Source organism: Pezoporus wallicus, unplaced genomic scaffold (assembly GCF_028554395.1).
Source record: "Pezoporus wallicus isolate ANWC-B61680 ecotype Strahan unplaced genomic scaffold, APGP_CSIRO_Pwel_v1 contig_8421, whole genome shotgun sequence".
Classification (NCBI taxonomy): Eukaryota; Metazoa; Chordata; class Aves; order Psittaciformes; family Psittacidae; genus Pezoporus; species Pezoporus wallicus.
Window position 1 is genome coordinate 26,201 of NW_026635209.1, and position 24,562 is coordinate 50,762.

General features: G+C 41.9%; 1 protein-coding gene across 3 annotated transcripts in view; it reads left to right on the forward strand.

Moving 5' to 3' along the window:
• The window catches only part of LOC130600613 (protein BANP-like), a 104,875-nt gene that overhangs the window by 16,134 nt on the left and 64,179 nt on the right, over nt 1–24,562 (forward strand). Inside the window, exons 2-5 of one of the 3 annotated variants that reach the window (XM_057412085.1) lie at nt 285–429; nt 4,078–4,172; nt 5,451–5,650; nt 23,319–23,441. In XM_057412085.1, the coding sequence (XP_057268068.1) occupies nt 360–429; nt 4,078–4,172; nt 5,451–5,650; nt 23,319–23,441 (488 nt within the window). In that variant the 5' untranslated portion in view covers nt 285–359. Of the gene's footprint in view, nt 1–284; nt 430–4,060; nt 4,173–5,450; nt 5,651–23,318; nt 23,442–24,562 lie in introns of those variants that run through there. The other 2 variants (XM_057412094.1, XM_057412103.1) reach the window with 2 other exon arrangements.

The window sequence follows — 24,562 nt, forward strand, 5'->3', positions numbered from 1 at the left end:
TCTGTTGGGAAAATGTGGAAAGGTGGATCAGCAAGGAAAGCTTGAGTCCTTGTCTCAGGCCTCATATAGAAAGATTGACTCGGGCAATGCATGTAGTTGAGTCCTTTGCTCTTTGATGAGGATACTAAATGAAGTAGCTGTTGATACCACTGGATGATCACTTGTAGGCTGGTCATTTGTGTTGGGAACTGCATCTCCTTTTATAGAAGAAGAATGAAAAAATAAAGGCAGTATTAATATATCAAGTAATCTGTATTAACACTCTTCTTGCTGCTGTTTTTCAGGATTGTATGACTTGCAAAATTACTTGTTTGGGGACCTGCAGTGGTGTTTGACTGGATATTGCTGTCTGGTTCTGAATGATGTCAGAACAGGATTTGGCAGATGTTGTTCAGATTGCTGTTGAAGACCTGACTCCAGATAACCCAGGTACAGTAGAGGTGTTAGTGATGGCAAAAGAAAAGTATATTTATAGTATTGCTCATTGACAAGGTGGAAATTGCTGTTGAGCTTTTCTTAATATAAAGCAGTGCTGCAGATTCTTTTCTGAGAGGTGCTTCTTAAGACTACACATCAGGTTTTCAGTAGCTTGTATATCTTCAGTACCCTTTAGATCAGTTTTTTTTAAAAAATAATTATTTTTCTTTTAAAGGCCTTTTTGTCTGGGGCTTTTTTGTGCAGGGGCAGACTAGTGCCAAAAACTTTGCAGGAGGCCATATTTCATTCAAGGTTTTGTTTTTCTCCAGACCAAATGTATGTTTTAGGCTTTCCCTCAAATGATAACTATCACCCATCTATTATGAATTGTCATGGTTTAAACCCTAGCCAGACAGCTTGTTCACTCACTCCCGGTGAGTGGTGCCCAGCTGAGAACAATGGAGGCCCCCCCCGCCTCCCTCCCCGGGGTTCTCCTGTTCCCCGCTCCTGGAGGAACGGGGAGGAGGATTGAAAGAGTGCAACTCCCACGGGTTGAGACAAGAACAGTCCAGCGACCAATGTACACAAATCACCACCGCTACCACCAACGACAACAATGATAAGATAAAATAACAAGGGAAGAGAATACAATACCACTGTCCAATAAATGAGTTCCACCTGGAAGCCCGTGTCCTTCCGGGTAACTCCCAGTTACCCCCCACCCCAGGCATGACGTGCTGTGGTATGGAATACCTCTTTGGCTAGCCTGGGTCAGGCACCCTGTCCCTGCTTCCTCACAGCTTCCCTTCCTCCCTGGCAGAGCATGAGCCTCACAACGTCCTTGGTCAGGGTAAACATCACTTAGCAACAACCGAAAACATTGGTATCACCAACACTGTTCCCAGGCTGGAAGTCAAAACACAGCACTGCACCAGCTACCACGAAGGAGAAACGACTGCTACTGCTGAACCCAGGACATATCTGTAAAATAGTTTCTCTGATATGTTATTGAAATTTAAAAATACTCCTGGAAGCAAATACAGTGATATTCCTTGCTTAGAACTTGACCTACTAAGCCAAAAAAGTGATAAGCCATACTCGCTGATCCTATGCTGCTGTTACTTGTGAGGAGGTGACTGAAAGAATGGCAACTACAGTTATGAAAAACAGAAATGCATATCAAAAGAACTTATCTTCTGATACAAAACTAAAAAGTTACTTCAGAAATGTTCCCAATTGTTGGAGGAGAAGCTGGGACCTCCCTGTTGTAGTCTATCTAGCTGGTAACTTGGTGTTCAGGAGTGTCTACTATGGTCTGGTCAACTTTAAACAAGACTTCCTTTGCTCAGCTTGGTAAAGGAACTCCAACTTGTTCTCATCTTGGGTGATGCTGACTGAGGCTTTTCAGGGCTTTACACTTCTTTTTTTTTTTTTTTTTTTTTTGCTAGCCAGCCAGGCCTTAAAGTTCTAAATTCAGTTCTTTTATTACTGTTTTCTTCAAAGTGTTTGCTGTTAGACAAAAGGCTATTAGAGGCTATGGGTCTGTATATGTAAGTAATTATTCTGGAAAGCTGGCAGGATTTCGTTTACTGGGGGGGGGAACTGCTACTAGCCTGAGTAGTGGGTGTAATTCTGGGTAGATGCAGGGACTGTGACAAGGAAGACCTTGGGACCACTGTAGGAGAGGATCTGGATTGAGACCATCTTAAAAACCTGAACATGCACAAGTGCACAGGACCTGATGAAATCCATCCGCGGGTCCTGAAGGAGCTGGCAAATGAAGTTGCTAAGCCACTGGCCATCATATTTGAAAAATCGTGGCAGTCAGGTGAAGTTCCCGATGACTGGAAAAAGGGAAATATAACCTCCATTTTCAAGAAGGGGAAAATGGATGACCCAGGGAACTACAGACTAGTCAGTCTCATCTCTATACTTGGCAAAACTTGGGAGCGGATTCTCCTGGAAGGCATGTTAAGGCGCATGAAAAACATCAAGGTGCTTGGTGACAGCCAGCATGGCTTCACTAAGGGGAAATCCTGCCTGAGCAATTTGGTGGCCTTCTACGATGGGGCTATGGAACTGATGGACAGGGGTAGAGCAGTTGATGTCATCTACCTGGACTTCTGCAAAGCGTTTGACACTGTCCCACGGGGATTCCTTGTCTCTAAACTGGAGAGACATCAATTTGATGGATGGCCCACTCGGTGGATAAAGAACTGGCTGGATGGCTGCATGCAAAGAGTTGTAGTCAATGGCTCAGTATCCAGCTGGAGACCAGTAACGAGTGGTGTCCCTGAGGTATCAGTGTTGGGACTGATCTTGTTTAACATCTTCATCGCTGACATGGACAGTGGGATTGAGTGCACCCTCAGCAAGTTTGCTGATGACACCAAGCTCTGTGGTTTGGTTGATACCCTGGAGGGAAGGAATGCCATCCAGAGGGACCTTGACAAGCTTGTGAGGTGGGCTGATGCCAACCTCATGCAGTTTAACCATGCCAAGTGCAAGGTCCTACACCTGGGTCGGAGCAATCCCAGGCACAGCTACAGGTTGGGCAGAGAAGAGATTCAGAGCAACCCTGCAGAGAAGGACTTAGGGGTGCTGGTCAATGAGAAAATGAACATGAGAAGGGAGTGTGCGCTTGCAGCCTAGAAAGCCAACCATATCCTGGGCAGCATGAAAAGGAGCGTGACCAGCAGGTTGAAGGACGTGATCCTGCCCCTCTACTCTGCTCTTATGAGACCTCACCTGGAGTATTGTGTGCAGTTCTGGTGTCCTCAACATAAAAAGGACATGGAACTGTTGGAACAAGTCCAGAGAAGGGCCGCGAGGATGATCAGGGGACTGGAGCACCTCCTGTATGAAGACAGGCTGAGAAAGTTGTGGCTGTTCATCCTGGAGAAGAGAAGGCTGCATGGAGACCTCATAGCAACTGTTCAGTATCTGAAGGGGGCCTATAGGGATGTTGGGGAGGGACTCTTCATTAGGGACTGTAGTGACAAGACAAGGGGTAACGGGTTAAAACTTTAACAGGGGATGTTTAGATTGGATATAAGGAGGAAATTCTTTCGTGTGAGGGTGGTGAGGCACTGGAATAGGTTGCCCAGGAAGGTTGTGAATGATCTCTGACAGTGTTCAAGGCTGGGTTGGACCGAGCCTTGGGTGAGATGGTTTATTGTGAGGTGTCCCTGCCCATGGCTGGGGGATTGGAACATTGGAACTAGATGATCTTAAGTTCCTTTCCAACCCTAAGTATTCTATGATTCCTCCTTTGTACAGAGCTTCATTTTTACTTTTTATGGTTTTGTGTAAATGTGGGGGTACGAAGCCTGTAAAATCTGTCAAAGCAGAACAGCCAGTGTGGTAATTCAGCTACCTCCTGGTAAGTTCCTAAAAAAAATATAAGAAAAAATCCAAGGTAATGCTTGAATGATATATCCTTAGTGTGTTTGAAACAAAGTATTAATTTGGATAAATGTTTTTTTGAGAAGCAGTAAACCATTGTCATATATTTAAGAGAAAACCCAAGTAAGTGTGAAATAATACATGCAATATATTAATTAAGCACCTTTTACTTTTTATTTAATCCATTTCATATATTTTTAATTTGAGCCTTGTCCTCTTCTATTATAAGCTATGGCAGTGCTTTTTTCTTTGCAGTTGTGTTGGAGAATCCTGAAGTGACAGATGATGATGTAGAGCCTGTTCTGAAACATCAGCGTATAGAAATTAACTGCCAAGATCCCTCTATTAAGGTTATGATGATACCTTTTCCTTAATTCAATTACAAATAAAAGAAAGTTAGCTTGCTTAGGGAAATACGTTAAAAGAATGTCAAATAAACTGTTTATTATGGTATTACATAAGACTGGAATTATTCATAGCCTTCTTGTAGATGTTAGTTCATTTTTTGCATGAAGATCTGGATAATTTCTTAGTTCTCCAGTGTAAAAATCTGTAGCAAGAATTTTACATAAAGTATGAAATGTCATCAGATTTCATTACAGTTACTCAAATGTCACTATTGGTACATTGTTTGATGAAGTGAATGAAGTTGACCTAAAAGATAAACTTGAGCATGTATTTGTATTACAATTTGTATATACTTTTAGCATGCTTGAAATTATTATTTTGAGCTAACAACATTCTCTTAATAGCTAAGCTGGATTTGGTTCAGGCTCAGTAGCTCAGGCTTTTCTGTACTTGCAGAACTTCCTCTGCTTTTCTCTACTGTGTTTTAGTTTTGTGGGGTTTTTCATTGTTCCTTGGAGCATAAGTCTGAGAGTAGTGTTTTACTGCCACACATGTTAAACAGTATGTAGTTCTGTAGTTTTAAAATGGTCATCATAGAAACTGAAGTTCTGTATTGAAAGGGCACCAGGGAGCACAACAGCACTGTAAACCGGTTTAAGTTGTAACAGTGGGCTGCGAGATGGCATAGTCGCTGTTCACAAAGGAGAATGTGTAACATTACCCTTTAATAGCCTATTTTTCCCAAGAGGATCCAAGTAGAATAGGCTTTTTTTGTATAAGGTTGCTTAGGAAAACAGATATTCACTTTTCTTGGTTTGCTGTTCAGGAGAAAACTTAAGTGAGTGGCATTAATTGTCTCTGAGGTTATTCATGTTGATATAATTTCCACTGTAATCATCTGAATTTATCTGTTTAGGGTAGGAAAAAAATACTTTATTCAGGAGGATATATTCATAGATGTAAAACTTAAAGGATTCTACTTCTGTGGAATGAAAGGCTTTCACATGTGTACAGAATCATACCAACAAAGTGCTTAGGTGAAAATCTGTTTGGCTTGGATGAATTTGGTTTCCAAGTAAAGATCTAGAAGAACTTGAGAATGGTAAAATGCTCCTGGATGTCATCAGTTTCGTATGTGGATGAATGTTGTCACTAGGCATGCTGCTAGTTGCTTTAGAATTGTTTTCCAGTCACATTTATGTGGAGATTCCTTCTGCGTATGTTGCTTAAGATAAATGTATAAGTCTTTAAAATCAGTGTCTTTCATTCTCCCTTTCCAGTCGTTCCTGTATTCCATTAATCAGGCAATATGTCTGCGGTTGAATAGCATTGAGGCAAAGTTGCTGGCATTGGAGGCGACCTGTAAATCATTGGAAGAGAAGCTTGATCTTGTCATGAACAAACAGCACAGCCCCATCCAAGTCCCCATGGTGGGAGGTTCGCCTCTTGGCGCTACGCAGACATGCAATAAAGTACGATGGTAAGTGTCCTGGGTTCAGCTGTAACACTTATTTTTCTCCTCCTTAATAGCTGTTGCAGTGCTGTGTTTCAGCTTTAGTCTGAGAACAATGCTGATAACACACCGGTGTTTTAGGTTTTGCTAAGTAATGCTTATCCTGATCAAGGACTCTTCAGTCTCTCATTCTCTGCCAGTGATGAGGGGCACAAGAAGCTGGTAGGAAGCAGAGACAGGGCACCTGACCCAAACTAGCCAAAGGGGTATTCCATACCATAGAACGTCATGTCCAGTATATAAACTGGGGGGAGTAACCTGGAAGGGCAGATCACTGCTTGGGTCAGGCTGGGTATCAGCCAGCAGGTGTTAATTGCATTGTGCATCACTTAGGTTCATTACTTTGTTTCCCCTTCCCTTTTTAGTTTTATATTCTCTCCCCTTATTTCCCTTATCATTATTATTAGTGGTAGTAGTAGTAGTTTTGTATTATACCTTAGTTACTGGACTGTTCTTATCTCAACCTGTGGGATTTACGTTCTTTTGACTCTCTTCCCCATCCCACGGGGTGTATGTGGGGGGAAGAAATGGGAGAGTGAGTGAGGGAGCGTGTAGCTGTGTGGTTCTGAGTCACTGGCTGGGCTTAAGCCATGACTGATTACTTGTCAATGTGCTTTTTAAAATAATGTAAATCTGTTTCTTTGACATCAAGTTCTGCAGCTGTCTGCATAGATGTCAAGAGCTTGGAGTGCTGTTTATGAGTGTCAAATTAATTTACCTTGAAGGTAGTTTTTGTACCAATTTCATGATGTTACTTAGAATGAGGCACTGGTCCATGGACAGTGTCTCATTCTATTTCCATGTTTCATTTTGACTTAAGACTGGTTCATCCATTCTCTGGGGGTCAGATGTTTTAGACAGGTTTTTAAACTTGCTGGCTTTTTTTTTTTTTTTTTTTTAAAATGTTGCTGTTTTGAGTTAATACGTTCATCATCATTCTACTTGTTTTTCATTTACCAGAAATACAACTGAGTTTTACGTGCTTGTTTTCGAGAAATATGCTTCTCAAAAGACTCTTTTGTCTAACAACTGTTTCCTCCTCATTCATACTTTTATAACTAGAAAAAACTTAATACTCCTAAATAATTACTTTTTATTTTCCATTACAAAGGTGCATAAGCAACTTTGGCATGTCATACCATTCTAGTCAAGATATACTGCTTTTCCATCTTTATCACTATCTTTGAGCTGTCTCAATATCTGAAAGTTACTTTGTATATGTTTTTGGTAGGTTGTACTTGGTGCAGTTTCAGGTGTGCTACTCTAGAGCTCTGTAGAAAAAATTAGTTCCTTGCTTTATATTTTGGGGTTCATCCATGTGATGTAATGGAGGGGGAATCCCCAAACACCATTTTATTTTTACATCTTTCAGTTCATGCATTTATGAAGCAGAGTGAAGTATAACTGTTCTACTGTAAGGGTTCAGAGTTGGAGGTTTCTACCTGAGAGGGATACACTCTGCTCAGGTAACTGTACCTGTTGCATAACACAGTTACTTCATGGTTGTTAACTGAGTATGATTACTTCTGATGAATGGAGTCTAATCTTTTAAAAAGATACCTTGTTTGTATTTAAGAATCTAAAATAATACAATACTCAGTATGTTCCTTGATTTGTTTTAAAAGTTCAAATGCCTTTTTTTATTTCCAGTATAAATTGGAGTAATCTCTGCTCCTCTTGCTGTAGCAGTTATTTCTCCAGTCAGGAACAGCTGATATCCTCAGACTTTTTCCCGAAACAACGTTTCAGATGTCCAAATACAGTGTTTGGGCCTTTGTTCTTGTGCTGGTAATCACCCTGACCATTGGACATCTGCCTTTTCCCTTTTTCCATTTAATTTTTCTTTAAAGTAGGTGCTGTGTCTACCTGTGTTTTTGAAAGCTTCCCAGTCATATGTTGAAAAGGTTAATTATGGCTGGATTCTGTATCAAAAGAGATAAAGTACATGGAATAACTATTTGGATCATAGTTCAAGTAACTAGAGCATTACACAAATTTTTGCTAAATAACCTTTATTAATTATTTCTCAAGGAATGTTCTGTAAATCTGTTGCTAATTCTTTTTTCTCATTATGTTAGAGATAGAGTTCTTGTGTGTAAGCTGAACTTATTGTGCTTTGTGCACAAAAGACTTCAAAACATTTTCAGAAATGAATTAATAGACTCCCAAAGGGGCCATGCATGTTTCCTCTGTAAATTGTTCTATTTTTTTTGTTTCTTATGGTATTTGCCAGATCTGAGGTGGGTGGTTTGTTTTAAATCTTTGTAACCATTTGAAATGACCTGTGTGTTAATGGTGAGCTTGGTGTTTAATCTTTTGGGTAGATACATTTATGATGATGGCTTCTCGACAGTCTGAACATGATTTAGGTAGAAGTCTTGAAGACTGTGAGATTCTCTGCCCCAAATATTTGTTAGTATTGGTATGAATCTGCACATTATCAAATGCATCTTGCAAAAAAAAATTACCTTCAAGGTAAATTAATTTGACACTCATAAACAGCACTCCAAGCTCTTGACATCTATGCAGACAGCTGCAGAACTTGATGTCAAAGAAACAGATTTACATTATTTTAAAAAGCACATTGACAAGTAATCAGTCATGGCTTAAGCCCAGCCAGTGACTCAGAACCACACAGCTGCTCGCTCCCTCACTCACTCTCCCATTTCTTCCCCCCACACACACCCCGTGGGATGGGAAAGAGAGTCAAAAGAACATAAATCCCACAGGTTGAGATAAGAACAGTCCAGTAACTAAGCACTGAGGGCTTTTTGTTCTTTTAGCAGTCTATGGCCTATATGACTACAAATAGGTAGGGGTGTATGTGTTTAACCTGCATTAGTAGCCAGTCGCTTTCACAGTGATGGTGTTTTACACTGATTTCCCTGTCTCGCATTCATAAAAAACTTTATCACTTGTTGATTATTTCCAGTTAAACCCTGTATGAACTATTTTGTTGTATGAACTCTATAGTTCCCTCTTCACCTTACATCGCAGATGGCAGTGGAGAGATGCCAACAAGAGTCAGTATTTTGGATAGTGAGTTTCAGATTCTGCATCTGAATGAGATTCTTCAATCTTAATCTCTTCCTTCTGCCACTAGTGTAATACTGGGTTTAGCACTCCCAACAAGAACATTGTAGTTAGCAAAAGCATGTCAGCCAGGTGGTGCTATGCTGTCAGTAAAGCAGACTCGTTCTTTTGTTTTTCATAAATACCTTAGGCTTTATGAACTTTTCCACTCTACTGTAACCAAAATTCACTATAATCTTGGTAATTTAGTGATTTGCATTAATTTGGTGCAGATTTAACACAATCAAAATTTATTTTACAGTAGTGTACACACAGTGAAGTGTATGAACTGCGCATTATAAATTCACAATTTGATTACTTTGTGCTATTTGTGCTTTTAAAATAAAATTGCTCTCCCAAGACTTGTCAGTTTGAAATACGTTTAGGTCATCGTGTGATATTTGAAAAATCATGGCAGTAAGGTGAAGGTCCCAACAATTGGAAAAAGGGAAATATAACACCCATTTTCAAGAAGGGGAAAATGGATGACCCAGGGAACTACAGACTAGTCAGTCTCATCTCTATACTTGGCAAAACTTGGGAGCGGATTCTCCTGGAAGGCATGTTAAGGCACATGAAAAACATCAAGGTGCTTGGTGACAGCCAGCATGGCTTCACTAAGGGGAAATCCTGCCTGAGCAATTTGGTGGCCTTCTACGATGGGGCTATGGAACTGATGGACAGGGGTAGAGCAGTTGATGTCATCTACCTGGACTTCTGCAAAGCGTTTGACACTGTCCCACGGGGATTCCTTGTCTCTAAACTGGAGAGACATCAATTTGATGGATGGCCCACTCGGTGGATAAAGAACTGGCTGGATGGCTGCATGCAAAGAGTTGTAGTCAATGGCTCAATGTCCAGCTAGAGATCAGTAACGAGTGGTGTCCCTGAGGGATCAGTGTTGGGACTGATCTTGTTTAACATCTTCATCGCTGACATGGACAGTGGGATTGAGTGCACCCTCAGCAAGTTTGCTGATGACACCAAGCTCTGTGGTTTGGTTGATACCCTGGAGGGAAGGAATGCCATCCAGAGGGACCTTGACAAGCTTGTGAGGTGGGCCAATGTCAACCTTATGAAGTTTAACTATGCCAAGTGCAAGGTCCTACACCTGGGTCGAAGCAATCCCAGGCCCAGCTACAGGTTGGCCAGCGAAGTGATTCAGAGCAGCCCTGCAGAGAAGGACTTAGGGGTGTTGGTTGATGAGAAACTCAACATGAGCTGGCTTCAGTGTGCGCTTGACTAAAAAGGCCAATGTGAGATAGGCAAATCTGGCTGCAAAAAGCACAGGGAAAGGTCTCCTTGGGTGGTATAGGCGGGGTGCAATTCTTTCTACGTTGTCTTTTCTCCTTGAGACTAGTTCTCAAATGAGACAGAGCCATTATGTATGCTGTGTCTCCAAGTCTCCTGATTGGAGGCCAAGGTGGACCACTGATGGTAATCAGTATGGCCAAGGCTGAGGTATTGTTTCAGGGAGTCCTTATATCTCCTCATTGGGGTACTTGTATTGCGGCAACTGGGGGTGAGTTCACCATAAAACACAATCTTAAGGAGGCGGTGATCCTTCATCCTAGAGATGTGCCCTGCCCAGCGCAGCTGTGATTTCAGCAATATGGCCTCAATACGGGCGACCCCTGCCTGTTCGAAGACAGTAACATTTGACACAGTCCAATGGTTGTTTAGAATTGTACGGAGGCAGCACTGATGAAAGCGTTCTAGGAGTTGCAGGTGATGACGGTAGATTACCCATGATTCAGACCCATATAAAAGAGTAGACAGTACAATGGCTCTATAGACACTAATCTCTACTTTTCTTCAGATGTTTATTGCACCAGGCTCTTTTATGGAGCTTACTGAATGCTCTATATGCCTTTGCTATTCTGTGCTCTATATCTTTGTCGATCGTGGCATCCAAGGAAATAATGCTTCCCGGAGAGCTGAGCTGCTGAACTGACTTAAGCTCTGACTCGCCAATAGTAATGTGGGGATGATGATAATCTTCTTGTGGTGCAGATTGGTAGGGAACTACTGTCTTCTTCAAGCTGACTTCCAGCCAAAAAAGCTCAGCCATCTCCGCAAAGCAAGGTGTTAAGCGCTGCAGAGCTGCTTCTGTGTGGGCAACAAAGGCAACAAAGTCAGCAAAAAGCAATTCATGGACAAGATGATTTAGGGCCTTAGTGTGGGCCTTCAGTCGCCTTAGATTGAATAGGCTCCCATCAGTACGATATTGAATATAAATGCCATTTTGTTCATCGAGGTCTACCGTAGACCTTTGGAGCGTCATACAGAAAAAGACTGTGAACAAAGTTGGTGTGAGAATGCAACCTTTTTTCACACCATTGGTTATTGGGAAGGGCTCGGAGAGTGAATCACCCTATCTGACTTGGCCGTGCTGATCCTCATGTAACAGAATAATCATTTTGAGGAACTTGAGGGGACAGACTAATCTTTCCAGGGTCAGCCACAGGCCTTTTCTGCTCACAGTGTCAAAAGCTTTGGTGAGGTCAACGAAAGTTACATAGAGCCCCTTATTCTGTTCTCTACACTTCTCTAGCAGTTGTCTGAGAACAAATACCATGCCTGTGGTACTTCCGTTAGCTCTGAAACCACACTGACTTTCAGGTAGAAGTTCTTCTGTGATAGAGAGCACTAATCTGTTCAAAAGTATTTTTGCAAGGATTTTTCTAGCAATGAAGAGCAGAGTTATACCTTGGTACCTTGAGCAGTCTGACTTTACACCTTTTTTCTTACACAGAGTGATGATGATTGCATCATGAAAATCTGATTGTAATTTACCTTGTTCCCAACAGTGCACAACTAGCTTGTGAAATTTAGCATGAAGTGCTTGGCCTCCATGCTTCCAGATTTTGGGTGGGATTACATCCACCCCAGCTGCCTTGCCAATTTTCACCTGCTGTATAGCCTTACGAGTCTCTCCCATGGCAGGGGCTATATCCAATTCGTTTTTCACCGGATGTTGTAAAATGTGCTGAATTCCTTCGCCTTGGACTACGCAGTTAGCACTGAGGAGTGTTTGAAAATGTTCAGACCAATGATTCAGGATGGAGATTTTATCTGTAAGAAGCGTTTTGCCATCTTCCCTAAGTAAGTGGCTTTGAACCTGAAATACACTGCTTTCAGAGCCTCATAGAATTCTCTGTGGTCACCCAAATCTGCTCATAATTGAGTCGTTTCTGCTGGGTTGAGCCACCACTTGTTCTGGATGTCTTGAAGTTTCTGTTGGAGTTTACTATGTGCAAGACGAAAGGTTTCTTTTCTCACATGGCAGAGTGGCTGAGTGAGGTGTGGTTAATGGGCAGATCTCTTCTTTGTTAGCAATTCCTGGACCTCTTGATTGTTATTGTCAAACCAGTCCTTGTTCTTATTTAAGGAGAACCCAAAGGATTCTACGGAGGACTGCAGGATACTAGTTTTAATATGTTGCCAAAGCCCTTCAGGAGAAGAATCTATAAGATGGTCTTCAAGCCTAGTTTGAAGGTTAGCCTGAAAGCTGTCCCTCACTGCAGCTGTTTGAAGTTTATTAACATTGAGCCTCCTCCTTGGAATGCTGCCCCTCTTGGGTTTGGGCTTGAAGTGGAGGTTAAGTTTGCAATGTAGAAGGCGGTGGTCTGTTTGACATTCTGCACTAGGCATCACTCAGGTGTGACAGACATCGCGAACATTTCTTTGGCGCAGTAAGACATAATCAATAAGGCGCCAATGTTTAGATCGAGGATGCATTCAGGTTGTCTTCCGGCTGTCTTTCTGCTGGAAAATAGTGTTGGTGATGGTAAGCTGCTGCTCTGCACAAAAGTCTAGCAAGAGGCGACCATTATCATTGCATCTACCAACACTGTGCTTGTCTACTACTCTTTTCCAGGCTTCAAAGTTCTTACCTACTTGGGCATTGAAGTCACCAAGGATTATGATCTAATCATCTATAGGAGCCTTTTGAGTGAGGCGATGTAGGTCGGAGTAGAATTTTTCTTTTTCTGCAGGGTCAGCTTGCAGCGTTGGAGCATATATGCTGAAAAGACCAACATGTTGCTTATTGTTTAGTGGAAGACGTAAGGAGATAATACCATTGGAATGACCTGTTGGCACATTTTCAAGTTTAGAGATGATGGAATTTTTAATCATGAAGCCAGCTCCAGAAAGATGACTTTTAGTTTTGGATTTGGCTGACCAATAGAGTGTATAGCTGGCACCATGTTCTTTAAGGCTACCTTCCTCATGAAGGCAAACTTCGCTGAGAGCAGCAATATCAATGTTGAGTCGTGACAGTTCGTGGGCAATTGGCACAGAACGGCACTCGGGATGCCCACTGTTCACTGTCTCAAGCATGGTTCTGATGTTCCAACATGCGAGTGTCAATCTGGACACACCATTGGAGGCAGGTGTATGCCTTTGTCTCTTTGTCTTTAATCGACTGCAACAGAAGATGCCCATTGGCCGCAGCTAGACAACCAGGTAGAGGGGGAGATGAGCTTTGGTTAGTCCGCCTTTTCTAGGTCTCTCTCCATATGGAGCAAGCAGTGCTATCCTTGAAAAAAGGCTGCTTGGTCATTCAGGATGTTGCCGAACAAGACTGTCATCTCCTGGGTCAGTCTTGAGCGACTGATGTCCTAAACTGCCTGCATGCAGGGCTGGGTCTGTGACTTCCAGTGCACCTTATCACCTGCCGTTTTGTCCCTCCCCTGTTGTTACAGGGCTTTGCAAGTGTGGCTAAACCCTTCGGGCATGCGCAGTGGATTTTTTAGGTGAGGCACAGTGTGCGGGGAACTGGCCCCACCCTTTACACCTGAGGTTTATCTGCCAAGGCCTAGTGAGCTTGGATGGTGACAGCAAAGTCCTCAGGTTGTAGGTTTGATTAGAGTATCCTTCTTTTATATTGATGACCTTATAGGGCTAAACGAGCTCCATCTGCTTGGGTTTGCAGTTAGAGTTGTCCTTCTCCTAGGATGGTTGCCCGAAGGCTAGTGAGCCCATCCTGCCCATGGACACACTTTGTCTGACCCTTCAGTTGAGACCTGTCTGGTATGGGAGACCCTACCAGAGGCATATGCCACCACCAGCATAGCTCCCAACCTCACAAGGGCACACAAGCTCTTTCCCCATGATAAGGGGGTGTCTGTGAAAGACATTAGGGACTGTAGTGATAGGAGAAGGGGTAGAAGTTTATAAGTTCATTACTGTGAGGGTGGTGAGGCACTGGAATGAGTTGCCCAAGGAAGTTGTGAATTCTCCATCCTTGGCGGTGTTTAAGACCAGGTTGGACAGAGCCTTGGGTGACATGGCTCAGTGTGAGGTGTCCCTGCCCATGGCAGGGGGGTTGGAACTAGATGATCTTAAGGTCCTTTCCAACCATAACTGTTCTATGATTCTATGAAAACAAGGACAACTTAGGCAGAGGAGCTTTCTTCTGTGTCATCTTGTGGAATTTTGTAGTTACAGAATACTGGGTGAATTCACAGCTACTCACTATGGCCTGATTTGGCTTGATCTGGAATTTTGTGCTGTGTGCAGCACTGTGCACTGGCTGCTTATAAGAGGGAGTGTTAATCTATCCATATAGCTGCAGTAGGGAGGCAGAAGTCTCATTTTTGCAACACTTATCAGCCTTATATCGGATAATAAGTTGTCTCTACTAGTGAACTTAACATATTGGGATAACTTCTGACAGTTTTGTGTCAAACTGTTGTTTCCAACATTTAAAAATTCTGATTAGGGATATAAAGTGGAAAATTTCAAGGAGATTTGCAATAAGTCAGGAACCACCCCATATTATTAGTTCCCAGGGCAGAAATGCAGCGCATGTTAGAGTCTCATTCTGCTTTCTGTCTCCTTATTAAACACATGATCTGTGTTTGTGTGGAAATTTTCCAACATCTTTTTCTGGATATGTGCTTTTTGAAGGCTTGCTGATGCTGCTTGGCAAACAACAACATTTTAAATTCAGAAATTACAGTTTTGTCTACTGGTCATGATATTTTGCATAAATACATCATCATGAAGCCTGAATTGTGTCCTCAGTTCTTTTGTTCATATTGCTTACCCTGATCTGCTGTTATGGTACTTCATTATGTTCTAGCTAAATGCAGTGCCGATAAGGAATGAAGTAAAAGGGTACGTGGTGCTGTATAATGCATGGTTTGTATGAATGGTTGAGATACAGTGAAACAATAGGCAAACTTCTGGATCTCCAAGTGAGAAGTTTAAGCTACAGCAAAAACTAACAGGAGAAATCTTTTGAAAAAAAAGTCATTCTGAATTTGTGAGACTTAAACTGGCTTGGGAGAAACCACCAGGGTGGTGAGGCACTGGAACAGGTTGTCCAAAGAAGTGGTAAATGCTCCATCCCTGGCAGTGTTCAAGGCCAGGTTGGATAGAGCCTTAGGCAGCATGGTGTGTGGTGTCCCTGCCCATGGCAGGGGTTGGAACTAGATGATCTTAAGGTCCTTTCCAACCCAAACTATTCTAAAAGTCTGTGAAACAATAACAGGCCACAAACAATATGGAATGACTTGTAGCTGTTGTATTTCAATAAGTCATCACAGGAAAAGCAGAACTGAACAAGCCGAATTTTTGTATAGGTTTTTGTCCTATATCCTCTACCTTTTCACTGAACAAGCCTTGTATTTCCTGTGTGGTCTGTGATGATCCCTGCTGTGAGGTTTTGAAATTTTCCGTGCTGTTCCTATGATAATAACATTTATTAACTGCTGGAGTTAGCTGCTGTGGGCTTGTCTTTACCCCAGCCTCAGTTTTTAACATGTGTTTAGTGTATCTCAGGCATTTTCTGTCAGATTTGGTTTTAAGTGTAAAATTTCTTTGGGGACTGGAGAAAAAGCCTGTCAGAAGGTTTTGAAACTAGTAAAATAGATGGCAGAAATCCTTAGGTTGCACAAAGTTACGCTCAACTATATGGAGCTTGAGAAAAGAGCCAAGGACCAGCAGGAAAATAATGTAATAAATTAGTACATGTTTTTCCCAGTGTTCTGAGCTTTGTTTGGTTTTATGCAGCATTAGCACAGCCCTGCTTTTCCATCCAGGAAGTGATTGACTCTTCCTCTGTCTGCAACATTTCCTGACAGTATGGCTTTTAAACTCCTCTAATTTCTTTGCTTATGACGTACCATGCTGGTCAGAAATCTCAGTAGCTGCTGAAAGCTTCTTGGATAGGAGAGCTGCTGCAATGCTTGATGGCTTGTTGGCATGGCAGCCTCAGATGATGATTGAGATGTAGCATGCACTCAGGTCTTGAGACTTAAAAATTGATGAATGTACAGTGTGGAAATGCGACTCAAATCTTATCCATGTTTTGAAGAAAATAATTCATCTGAAATATTTCATTCTAGGAACAGTGTTATTTTTGTCAGTGTCTTACCCACTCAGAAGAATGAATAATGTAAATTTCAAGTATAAATCGTTAAGGTTGGTTGCTTCTGATAACATAGGAATTTGGTTTGGTTTCACAAAACCCTCCATCATTTGTGTTTATGGGTATTTTCTGCAAATACTACATTGTATGGTTCTGCTGTTATTTTGGACAATTTTCTTGGGTGAATAGATGTAATTGAAAGTAGTTTCTAAAATGCTGTAATTCTGGAGAGGATTTAAATTGAAAATTGGTGTTCATATTTAATAATAAAAGTGTTTCTGATGAAATATGGAAACTCATAGGTTAATGCAGCTTTTCTTTTGTTTAGCTATTTCCTTTGAGCCTTTGTTATGTTAAAGTTGAAATACAGACCACGTACATCTGGTTCTTTACCATATGTGTTTGTGGCTAACCGATTAAGGATACTGATCACTAAGTGTAGAGATAGAATTGCACATATTTTTGTCTTTAATAATGGGAACTGGAGAGTTAAATGGAATTGTGGAATTTAATGCACTCAGTTACTGCACAAAGACCTAACATGGTATCCTTGAACAAGGCTGGTTGGTGGGTTGGACTGTAGTTTATTATGCTGGAAAGCTGGAGAGAGGTTTTTTACAAGGGCCTGTAGGGATGGGACAAGAGGGAATGGCTTTAAAGTGACAGATGGGAGCTTGAGATGAGATCTTAAGAAGCTCTTACCTGTGAGGGTGGTGAAGCACTGGCACAGGTTGCCCAGAGAAGCTGTGTATGGCTGCCCCATCCCTGGCAGTGTTCAAGGCTAGGTTGGAAGGGGGTTGGAGCAACCTGGTCTACTGGAAGGTGTCTATGCCTGTGGCAGGGGGGTGGAACTAGATGAGATTTAGGGTCCCTTCCAACCCAAACCATTCTATAATTCTTAAAGTGGAGGTGCTTCAGGTAGTCTTGTCTGCAGGTAATTGTGGTGTTGGTAGATTCAGTCAACTAGTTTTAAAAAACAGCATGTGTCTCTCTTGACATGATAGGAAACAAATTTAATTTATTTTGTTTTCTTAACATACAAAAGAGAACGCTTGATGAAGTTGTGAACCAGATGGGATGGATGAATGTGTATTTCATTAATAAATTTGTCTTACCGTTAAGTGTAATCAAAAGGATGTAATAGGTTTTGAAGAACAGGATTTGTCCATCTACTTGGTTTGCAGCATGCCACTTGGCAAATTGTGTGGCTACAGATTTCCCAGGTTCCAGATCTGTGTTTCTGGTGTGTGATTGTTTCTTTGTTTATGAGTGGCTTTGTAATCACATAATGTAAAATTGAAAACTGAGATAGCTTTAAACAAAATTGTAAAACAGGAGGATGTGGGGTGGAAAAAATTGTAGGATAACTGTTCTTCTAAAATTAGTGAAACTATTGTTGCTCCTGCATGAAGTCTTTAGGGGGAAAAAAACCTCAAACCTAAAGAATTATAATCAACTTATTGGTATAAAAAACAAAATAGCTAGAATTCTATTTTTCCCTGTGACTTACAACCCCTTGACCAACCTGATTTCATGTTATCATGTATTGAATAGCTTTTTCATTTTTGTTGCCTTTTTCTTAAAATCAGAAGGGTTTTTATAGATTTGCGATAAACTATCCTGCTATGTTAATCTAAGGTTTTAGAATAGTAATCCTTCAGTTCTAATCACTAAATAGTGGCTGTGGAGTTGCTGGCATATATAGTTACTCTCTTTCCCATGTTTGCTGCAGTTGATATTCTAACTCATTAGGTGATGTAAACCACTATCCAAGTTTATAGCTATTTTTGCTTAAAAAAATAAAATTAATTCAGTAATAAATTAGCATATTAAACCTTGGGGATTGTTACTGGCTTTAACTGAAGCTGAAAGGTCTGAAGGCCCTCAATTTACAGGAATATGTTTTTTTATTTTGGGTTTTTTGTGTTTTTTTTTTTTTTTTTGTTGTTGTGGGGCTTTTTTTGTGGGGGTGAGGTGTTGGCATTTGTATTTGTTTTGTGTGGCGTGTGTGGTTTTGTGGCTTTTTGGTGGTTTGATAAAGTAGCTAGTTTGAAACAAAGTATGTATCGAGGAATATAGTATCCTGAAAGATGTATAGTATATGGTTTATATTCAAGTTGCAGGTACATTACTCTGCCTGCTATGAGCCTGAGTTCATTCACTAAACTTTAGGCCTGAAAAAATATTTCCCTGGAAGGAGATCCATTTCCCAAGACAGCTCAGCAGGCAGCTCAGAAAAAGATGTCAGTGACTTGGGGTGCTAATCAGAATGTATTATAAAGGTTTTATTTGAGCAGCTTTGGAGTTCCATCAGATTTTTAGAAATTCTTGCTGCTTTCTATAAGCAAGCCAGGTTTATTTATACTTCAGTATGTTTTGTGTTAGAGTATTTTTTGGGGGGACCTCATGCAGTAGTGTCTTTAGTGCAAACCTTCAAGCTTGGGAATGGCTGACAAAATCACAAATGAACTTTCATCACTGTTTTGGACTGGACCCTTGGGCATCAATAAATAACCTTTCTCAGCTACTTTCTGTCATCAGTGTGCAAACATTCATTTTAAATTACCAGTTCAAGTGTCATGTCTATAGGTTCTGTTTAACATTTCTGTTTAAAATTAATGGGTTTGTTTCATGAAGAATTGAGGATGATTATGTTGTCCTGGTGTGAATAGCTCTTTCATGTAAGTCCAGTCTGTTTATGTCTGGGTATGGAGTGGGTTGAAGGAAAATGGCACAACTCTCTGCAGTTAATTTTTACCGTGTTCATTCTGGGCATAGTCACAATTAGGGAACAAAATCAATATTAGCAAGAGTTAAAGATCATGATTAAAACTTCATGACTTTGGAGGATTTTGCCCCTTTTATGAATTTAAAAAAATTGTTTAGAATTTCAGTTTGTTTTTTTTTTTAACAAATATAAGCAAAAACTTGATATTTGGATAAAAGATTTCTGGTAAAGTGGAAGCTTGGCTAAGGGAGTCATAATTTGCACATTTATAATTGCGTTGATTGGCTCACAGTGCTTTTAATTTCGGTGCCTTTGAGGCTTCTGTTTTCAGTTCTATCTCCCACTGGGGTTTTGGGGGTTTTGCCTGATCAATTTTTTTTTTTTTTTTTTAAGTCCTTACTGAAAAGCTAGAGATAAAGGTTTGTTACCTGTGCATTCATATACACACAAACCTGCACATTTTCATTTTCAAGTTGAATGTGTTCAGTATGTTTTGTATGGCTTTCTTAAGGTTGGCTACTATCACATTATAATACCAGATAGAGATGACTAGTGTTTTAGTCTTGAAGAGCAGTTGTGACTTGAATTATATAAGTGGATAGATGAAAAATCCAGATACCTTCTTCAGCTATAGTAGACATGTTGATATGAAAATTATAGTTCTGTATGCATTCAAAAGTTCAGTTTATGTAATTCCACGAATCAAAGGAATCATTTGAATAACTGTCAGCCCCTCTTTCTTTATCCTCTGTAGTGATAGTTCCTTCAGCTGTGGAATGGGAGGGGGGCACAAACCCCCCCCGCCACCCTAATCTTGACATATTTGATTCCCAGAAAAACATGTTTCCTAATTTCTCAGAAGAACTTGTCAGCCTTAGCATCTTGAGACGGATTCTGGACCTTCACAGCAGTAAGAATACCAAATGCAGTGACAGGACAAGAGGTAACAGGTTAGAACTTAAACAGGGGAAGTTTAGATTGGATATAGGGAGGAAGCTCTTTAATGTGAGGGTGGTGAGGCACTGGAATGGGTTGCCCAGGGAAGTTGTCAATGTTCCATCCCTGGCGGTGTTCAAGGCTAGGTTGGATAAAGCCTTGGGTGACATGGTTTATTGTGAGGTGTCCCTGCCCATGGCAGGGGAGTTGGAACTTGATGATTGTCTTGGGTTCAGCAGTAGCAGTCATTTTTCTCCTTCTTGGTGGCTGATGCAGTGCTGTGTTTTGACTTTCGGCCTGGGAACAGAGCTGATAACACTGATGTTTTGGTCTGGCCAAGGACTTTGTGATCCTCATGCTCTGCCAGGGAGGAGAGGAAGCCGGGAGAAAGCAGAGACAGGACAACTGACCCAAACTGACCGAAGAGGTATTCCATATCACAGCACCTCATGCCCAGGAGGTAACTGGGAGTTAGCCGGAAGGGCTAGGAGACTGCGGGGTTGGAGGAGGTGTCAGCCAGTGCTTGGTCGGGCTGGGGGGGGACGAGTTATTGGTCGGCTGGTGGTGAGATGTTGTATTCTCTTCCCTTGTTGTTTCCTTTATCACTGTTATTATTGGTGGTAGCAGTAGTGATTTGTGTTATACCTTAGTTACTAAACTGTTCTTATCTCAACCCCTGGGAGTTGCATTCTTTTCCATTCTCCTCTCTGTCCCTCTGGGAGTAGGGAGAGGGCAAGAAGGGGGGGGAGTGAGTGAGCGAGTTGACTGACTGGTTTTAAACCACGACAATGATCTTAAAGTCCTTTCCAACCCTAACTGTTCTATGTTTCTATGAGAAGCTCAGCCTTATCCAAATCCAGGGTAGCCAATTGTTGTGGTTTAAACCCAGGCAGACAGCTTGTTCACTCACTCCCTGCTTCTTTCCCTCCCCCTACTCCTGGAGGGACGGAGAGGAGAACTGAAAAGAATGCAGCTCCACTGGGTTGAGATAAGAAGAGTTTAGTAACTAAGGTATAACACAAATCACTACTGCTACCACCGATAATAATAAAGAAAATAACAAGGGAAGTGAATACAACACCTCACCACCAGCCGACCCATAACTTCTCCCCCCAGCCCAACCAAGCACCGACCGGTACCTCCTCCAACCCAGCAGTCTACCAGCCCTTCCAGGTAACTCTGTTACATCCTGGGCATGACGTGCTGTGGTATGGAATACCTCTTTGGTCAGTTTGGGTCAGGTGTCCTGTCTCTGCTTTCTCCTGGCTTCCCCTCCTCCCTGGCAGAGCATGAGCCTCACAAAGTCCTTCGTCAGGGTAAGCATTACTTAGCAACAACTGAAAACGTCGGTGTTATCAGCACTGTTCCCAGGCTGAAAGTCAAAACACAACGCTGCACCAGCTACGAAGAAGGAGAAAAATTGACTGCTACTGCTAAACCCAGGACACCAGTTCTGATAGTTTCCAGAGAGGGTCATGTTATCCCTAGTCTGTCTTTTGTTTGGTACATACCTATAGAAACCTTTCCTGGTTCTTTCACATCCCTTGCCAGATTTAATTCTAACTGGACCTTAGCTTTTCTGACCTAATCTTTAGCTTCCCTGGACAATATCCCTGTATTCTTCCCAGGCTGCCTATCCTTGCTTCCATGTTTTATAAGCCTCTTTTTTCCCCTCAAAGTTTCCTCAGCAGCTCATTATCCATCAAGGGAGGTCTCCTGGCCCTCCTGCTGTGCTTCCTTCTAGTTGGGATGCAACACTCCTGAGCTTGCAGTAGGTGATCCTTGAATATCAACCAAGTCTTGGGCCCCCCTGCCCTCTAGGGTGTTATCCCATGGAACTTTACTAAGCAGGTTCCTGAAGAGGCCAAAGTCTGCTCTCTTGAAGTCCAGGGCAGTGAGCTTACTGCATGCTCTCTTCACTGTCCTGAGGATCTCTAATTCGACCATCTCATGATCACTGCATCCAAGGCTGCCCTGGAGCATCACATTTCCAATGAGCCCTTCCCTGTTAGTGAGCATGAGGACAAGCATGGCATCTCTCTTTGTTGACTCCTCTGTTACTTGCAAAGGAAGTTGTCTTCCACACAATCGAGGAATCTCCTGGATTGCTTGTGCTTGGCCGTACTGTCCCTCCAACAGATATCAGGATGTTTGAAGTCCCCCATGAGGATAAGGGCCTGTGAGCGTGAGGCTGCCCCTGTCTATAGAGTGCTTCATCTACAGAGTCTTCCTGATCAGGTGGCCTGTAACAGATCCCCGCAATAATGTTCCTCATCGCTGTTCTCCCTTTGACCCTGACCCACAAACTCTGTTGCCTGATCACCCATCCCCAGATTTCTTTACTCTCCAGTCTATATCACTGACATAGATAGTTACTCCTCCTCCCCGTCTGCATGGTCTGTCTTTTCTGAAGAGCCTATAACCTTCCATTCCAACACTCCAGTCATAGGAGCCATCCCACCATGTTTCTGTGATGCCAGTGATATCATATCCCTGTAGCCATGCACACACGTAATTCCTCTTTTTTTATTCCCCATGCAGTGGTTGTTTGTATAGAGGCATCTGAGCTGAGCTCCAAATAAAGCCAAGTCATTGGCTGGAGCAGCTGAAATATCTCTACATTGCTCCAAGTATTTATTACAGGTGCTGGCAACTGATTGGGAGTGTTTGGATGGCTTTATACTCCTCTCCCCCAATGCATCTAGTTTAAAGCTGTGTTGTCCAGCATGGCAAGTCTCCTACCAAAGCACTGCTTCCTCTTCTTTGGCAGACCAGCTCCACCAGCCTCCAGTAGACCTGTGCAATGCTAGTTATTTCCTTCTATAAGTGCTAGTGAAGGCTTTCTGGTTTCTCACATGCTAAATGTTTTTCTGTTGTTTGTGTTTGTTTTGTATATGAAATGCACACAAGAAATAATTCATTCTTGTCATTATTTAAAGCTACAGTCTGTCCCTGTTCTGTTCTGATGCACCTGGTACCACTCTTATCTCCCTGCCCTCCGCAAGCCCCCCAGCCCTCTAAGATTATATGCTTTTTAACTAAGCTCATCATCCCATTTTGTAATAAGTACTTAACCATTATGTTTTTAGGAACTTTCCTACTAAAAATGGTGCTTTACTTTGTAAGATATGTTAGTATCTCTGAAAATGCTTGCAGTCAGATGGTTCAAAACAAGAAACTGGTGGCTTTTTGGAGCAGTGATTTTTACATATTTCCTGTGTATCTTGAGGTGATGAATTCCTTATTGCTTTGCCAGGGGTTGTAGAGTTCTATGTAATTCCATTGAAGCCATCCATCCTCTGAGAAAACTTGAGTACTTGAAATGGTATGGATTTCAGATGTGATGGATTGCTGGCATTAGCATTTGATACAGAACTGTGGTGCTGGGAGAAAGAGCAAGACTTAGAGGAAGTCTCTGTTTCGAAGTAGACTGTTTAAACCATAAGACTGTGTTAATGTATTATGTATAAGGTCTGCTCCTTTGCATTCCATTTTACTCTCTGATTTTTGTCTTGTAGTGTTGTCCCTCAGACAACAGTAATACTGAACAATGACCGGCAGAATTCTGTTGTAGCCAAGATGGTTGGGCAGGAAGAGCCACGAAGAAGAGCAGTGGATTCTCTGGAAAATATTCTTAGCAAGTTAGTAGTGGTTATGGGAATCCTCCCCTTTCATTCTCTCATTTGACAGGTCAATATCAGTCTCTGCAGCAATTTGAAGTGAAAAATGAGGAAAGTTTTAGTAATAGTGGGGGGACGGGGGACGGGACGGGACGACAGGGACGGACACGGGATGACATGCAACTGGTACCTGAATATTTTATCAGGATGACAGTTCTGCCTACAGAGACCTTGTATCAGCAGGTAAGGTATAGAGCAATGCTTTGTTCTTGATGGGCTGAGAATATCTTGAAGGATGTGAGATTAGTTCAGTGTTAGTTGAGGGTCCACAGCTACATATACTTTACACAGATGCACAGTCACTTGGGAATGTGCCAAGATCCTCCTCCAGAGGAGGGCCACAAGGATGATCAGGGAACTGGAGCACCTCCTCTATGAAGACAGGCTGAGAAAGTTGGGGCTTTTCAGCCTGGAGAAGAGAAGACTGTGTGGAGACGTCATAGCAGCCTTCCAGTATCTGAAGGAGGCCTATAAGGATGCTGGGGAGGGACTCATCATTAGGGACTATAATGATAGGACAAGGAGTAACAGGATCAAACTTAAACAGGGGAAGTTTAGATTGGACATAAGGAGGAAGTTCTTTAGTGTAAGGGTGTTGAGGCACTGGAATGGGTTGCCCAGGGAAATTGTGAATGCTCCATCCCTGGTGGTATTCAAGGCTAGGCTGGACAGAGCCTTGCGTGACATGGTTTAGTGTGAGGTGTCCCTGCCCATGGCAGGGGGGTTGGAACTAGATGATCTTAAGGTCCTTTCCAACCGTAACTATTCTATGATTTAACCAACTGAAGAAGGAATATGCACCTACCCAGGAAGGCTTGTCAGAATTTATACTGTCTAAAGCACTTTTTAAATTAAGTGGAACTGGAGATTTTGGGTAGGAAAATGTTCTTAAATAATTTTATAAATGATTTAAATGTATTTTGTTGTTTTGCATATTGGGCCTAGACTTTTCCATTAATACAAATTTAGAAAGTATATCTAAAATTTCATTTCTGCTGTTTTCTTTCAGTTTTATTTTGCTGGTTAGCCTTGAGGTATGAACAGGAAGTAGTATGCTTTTTTAATACGTTTAATTTTGTCTG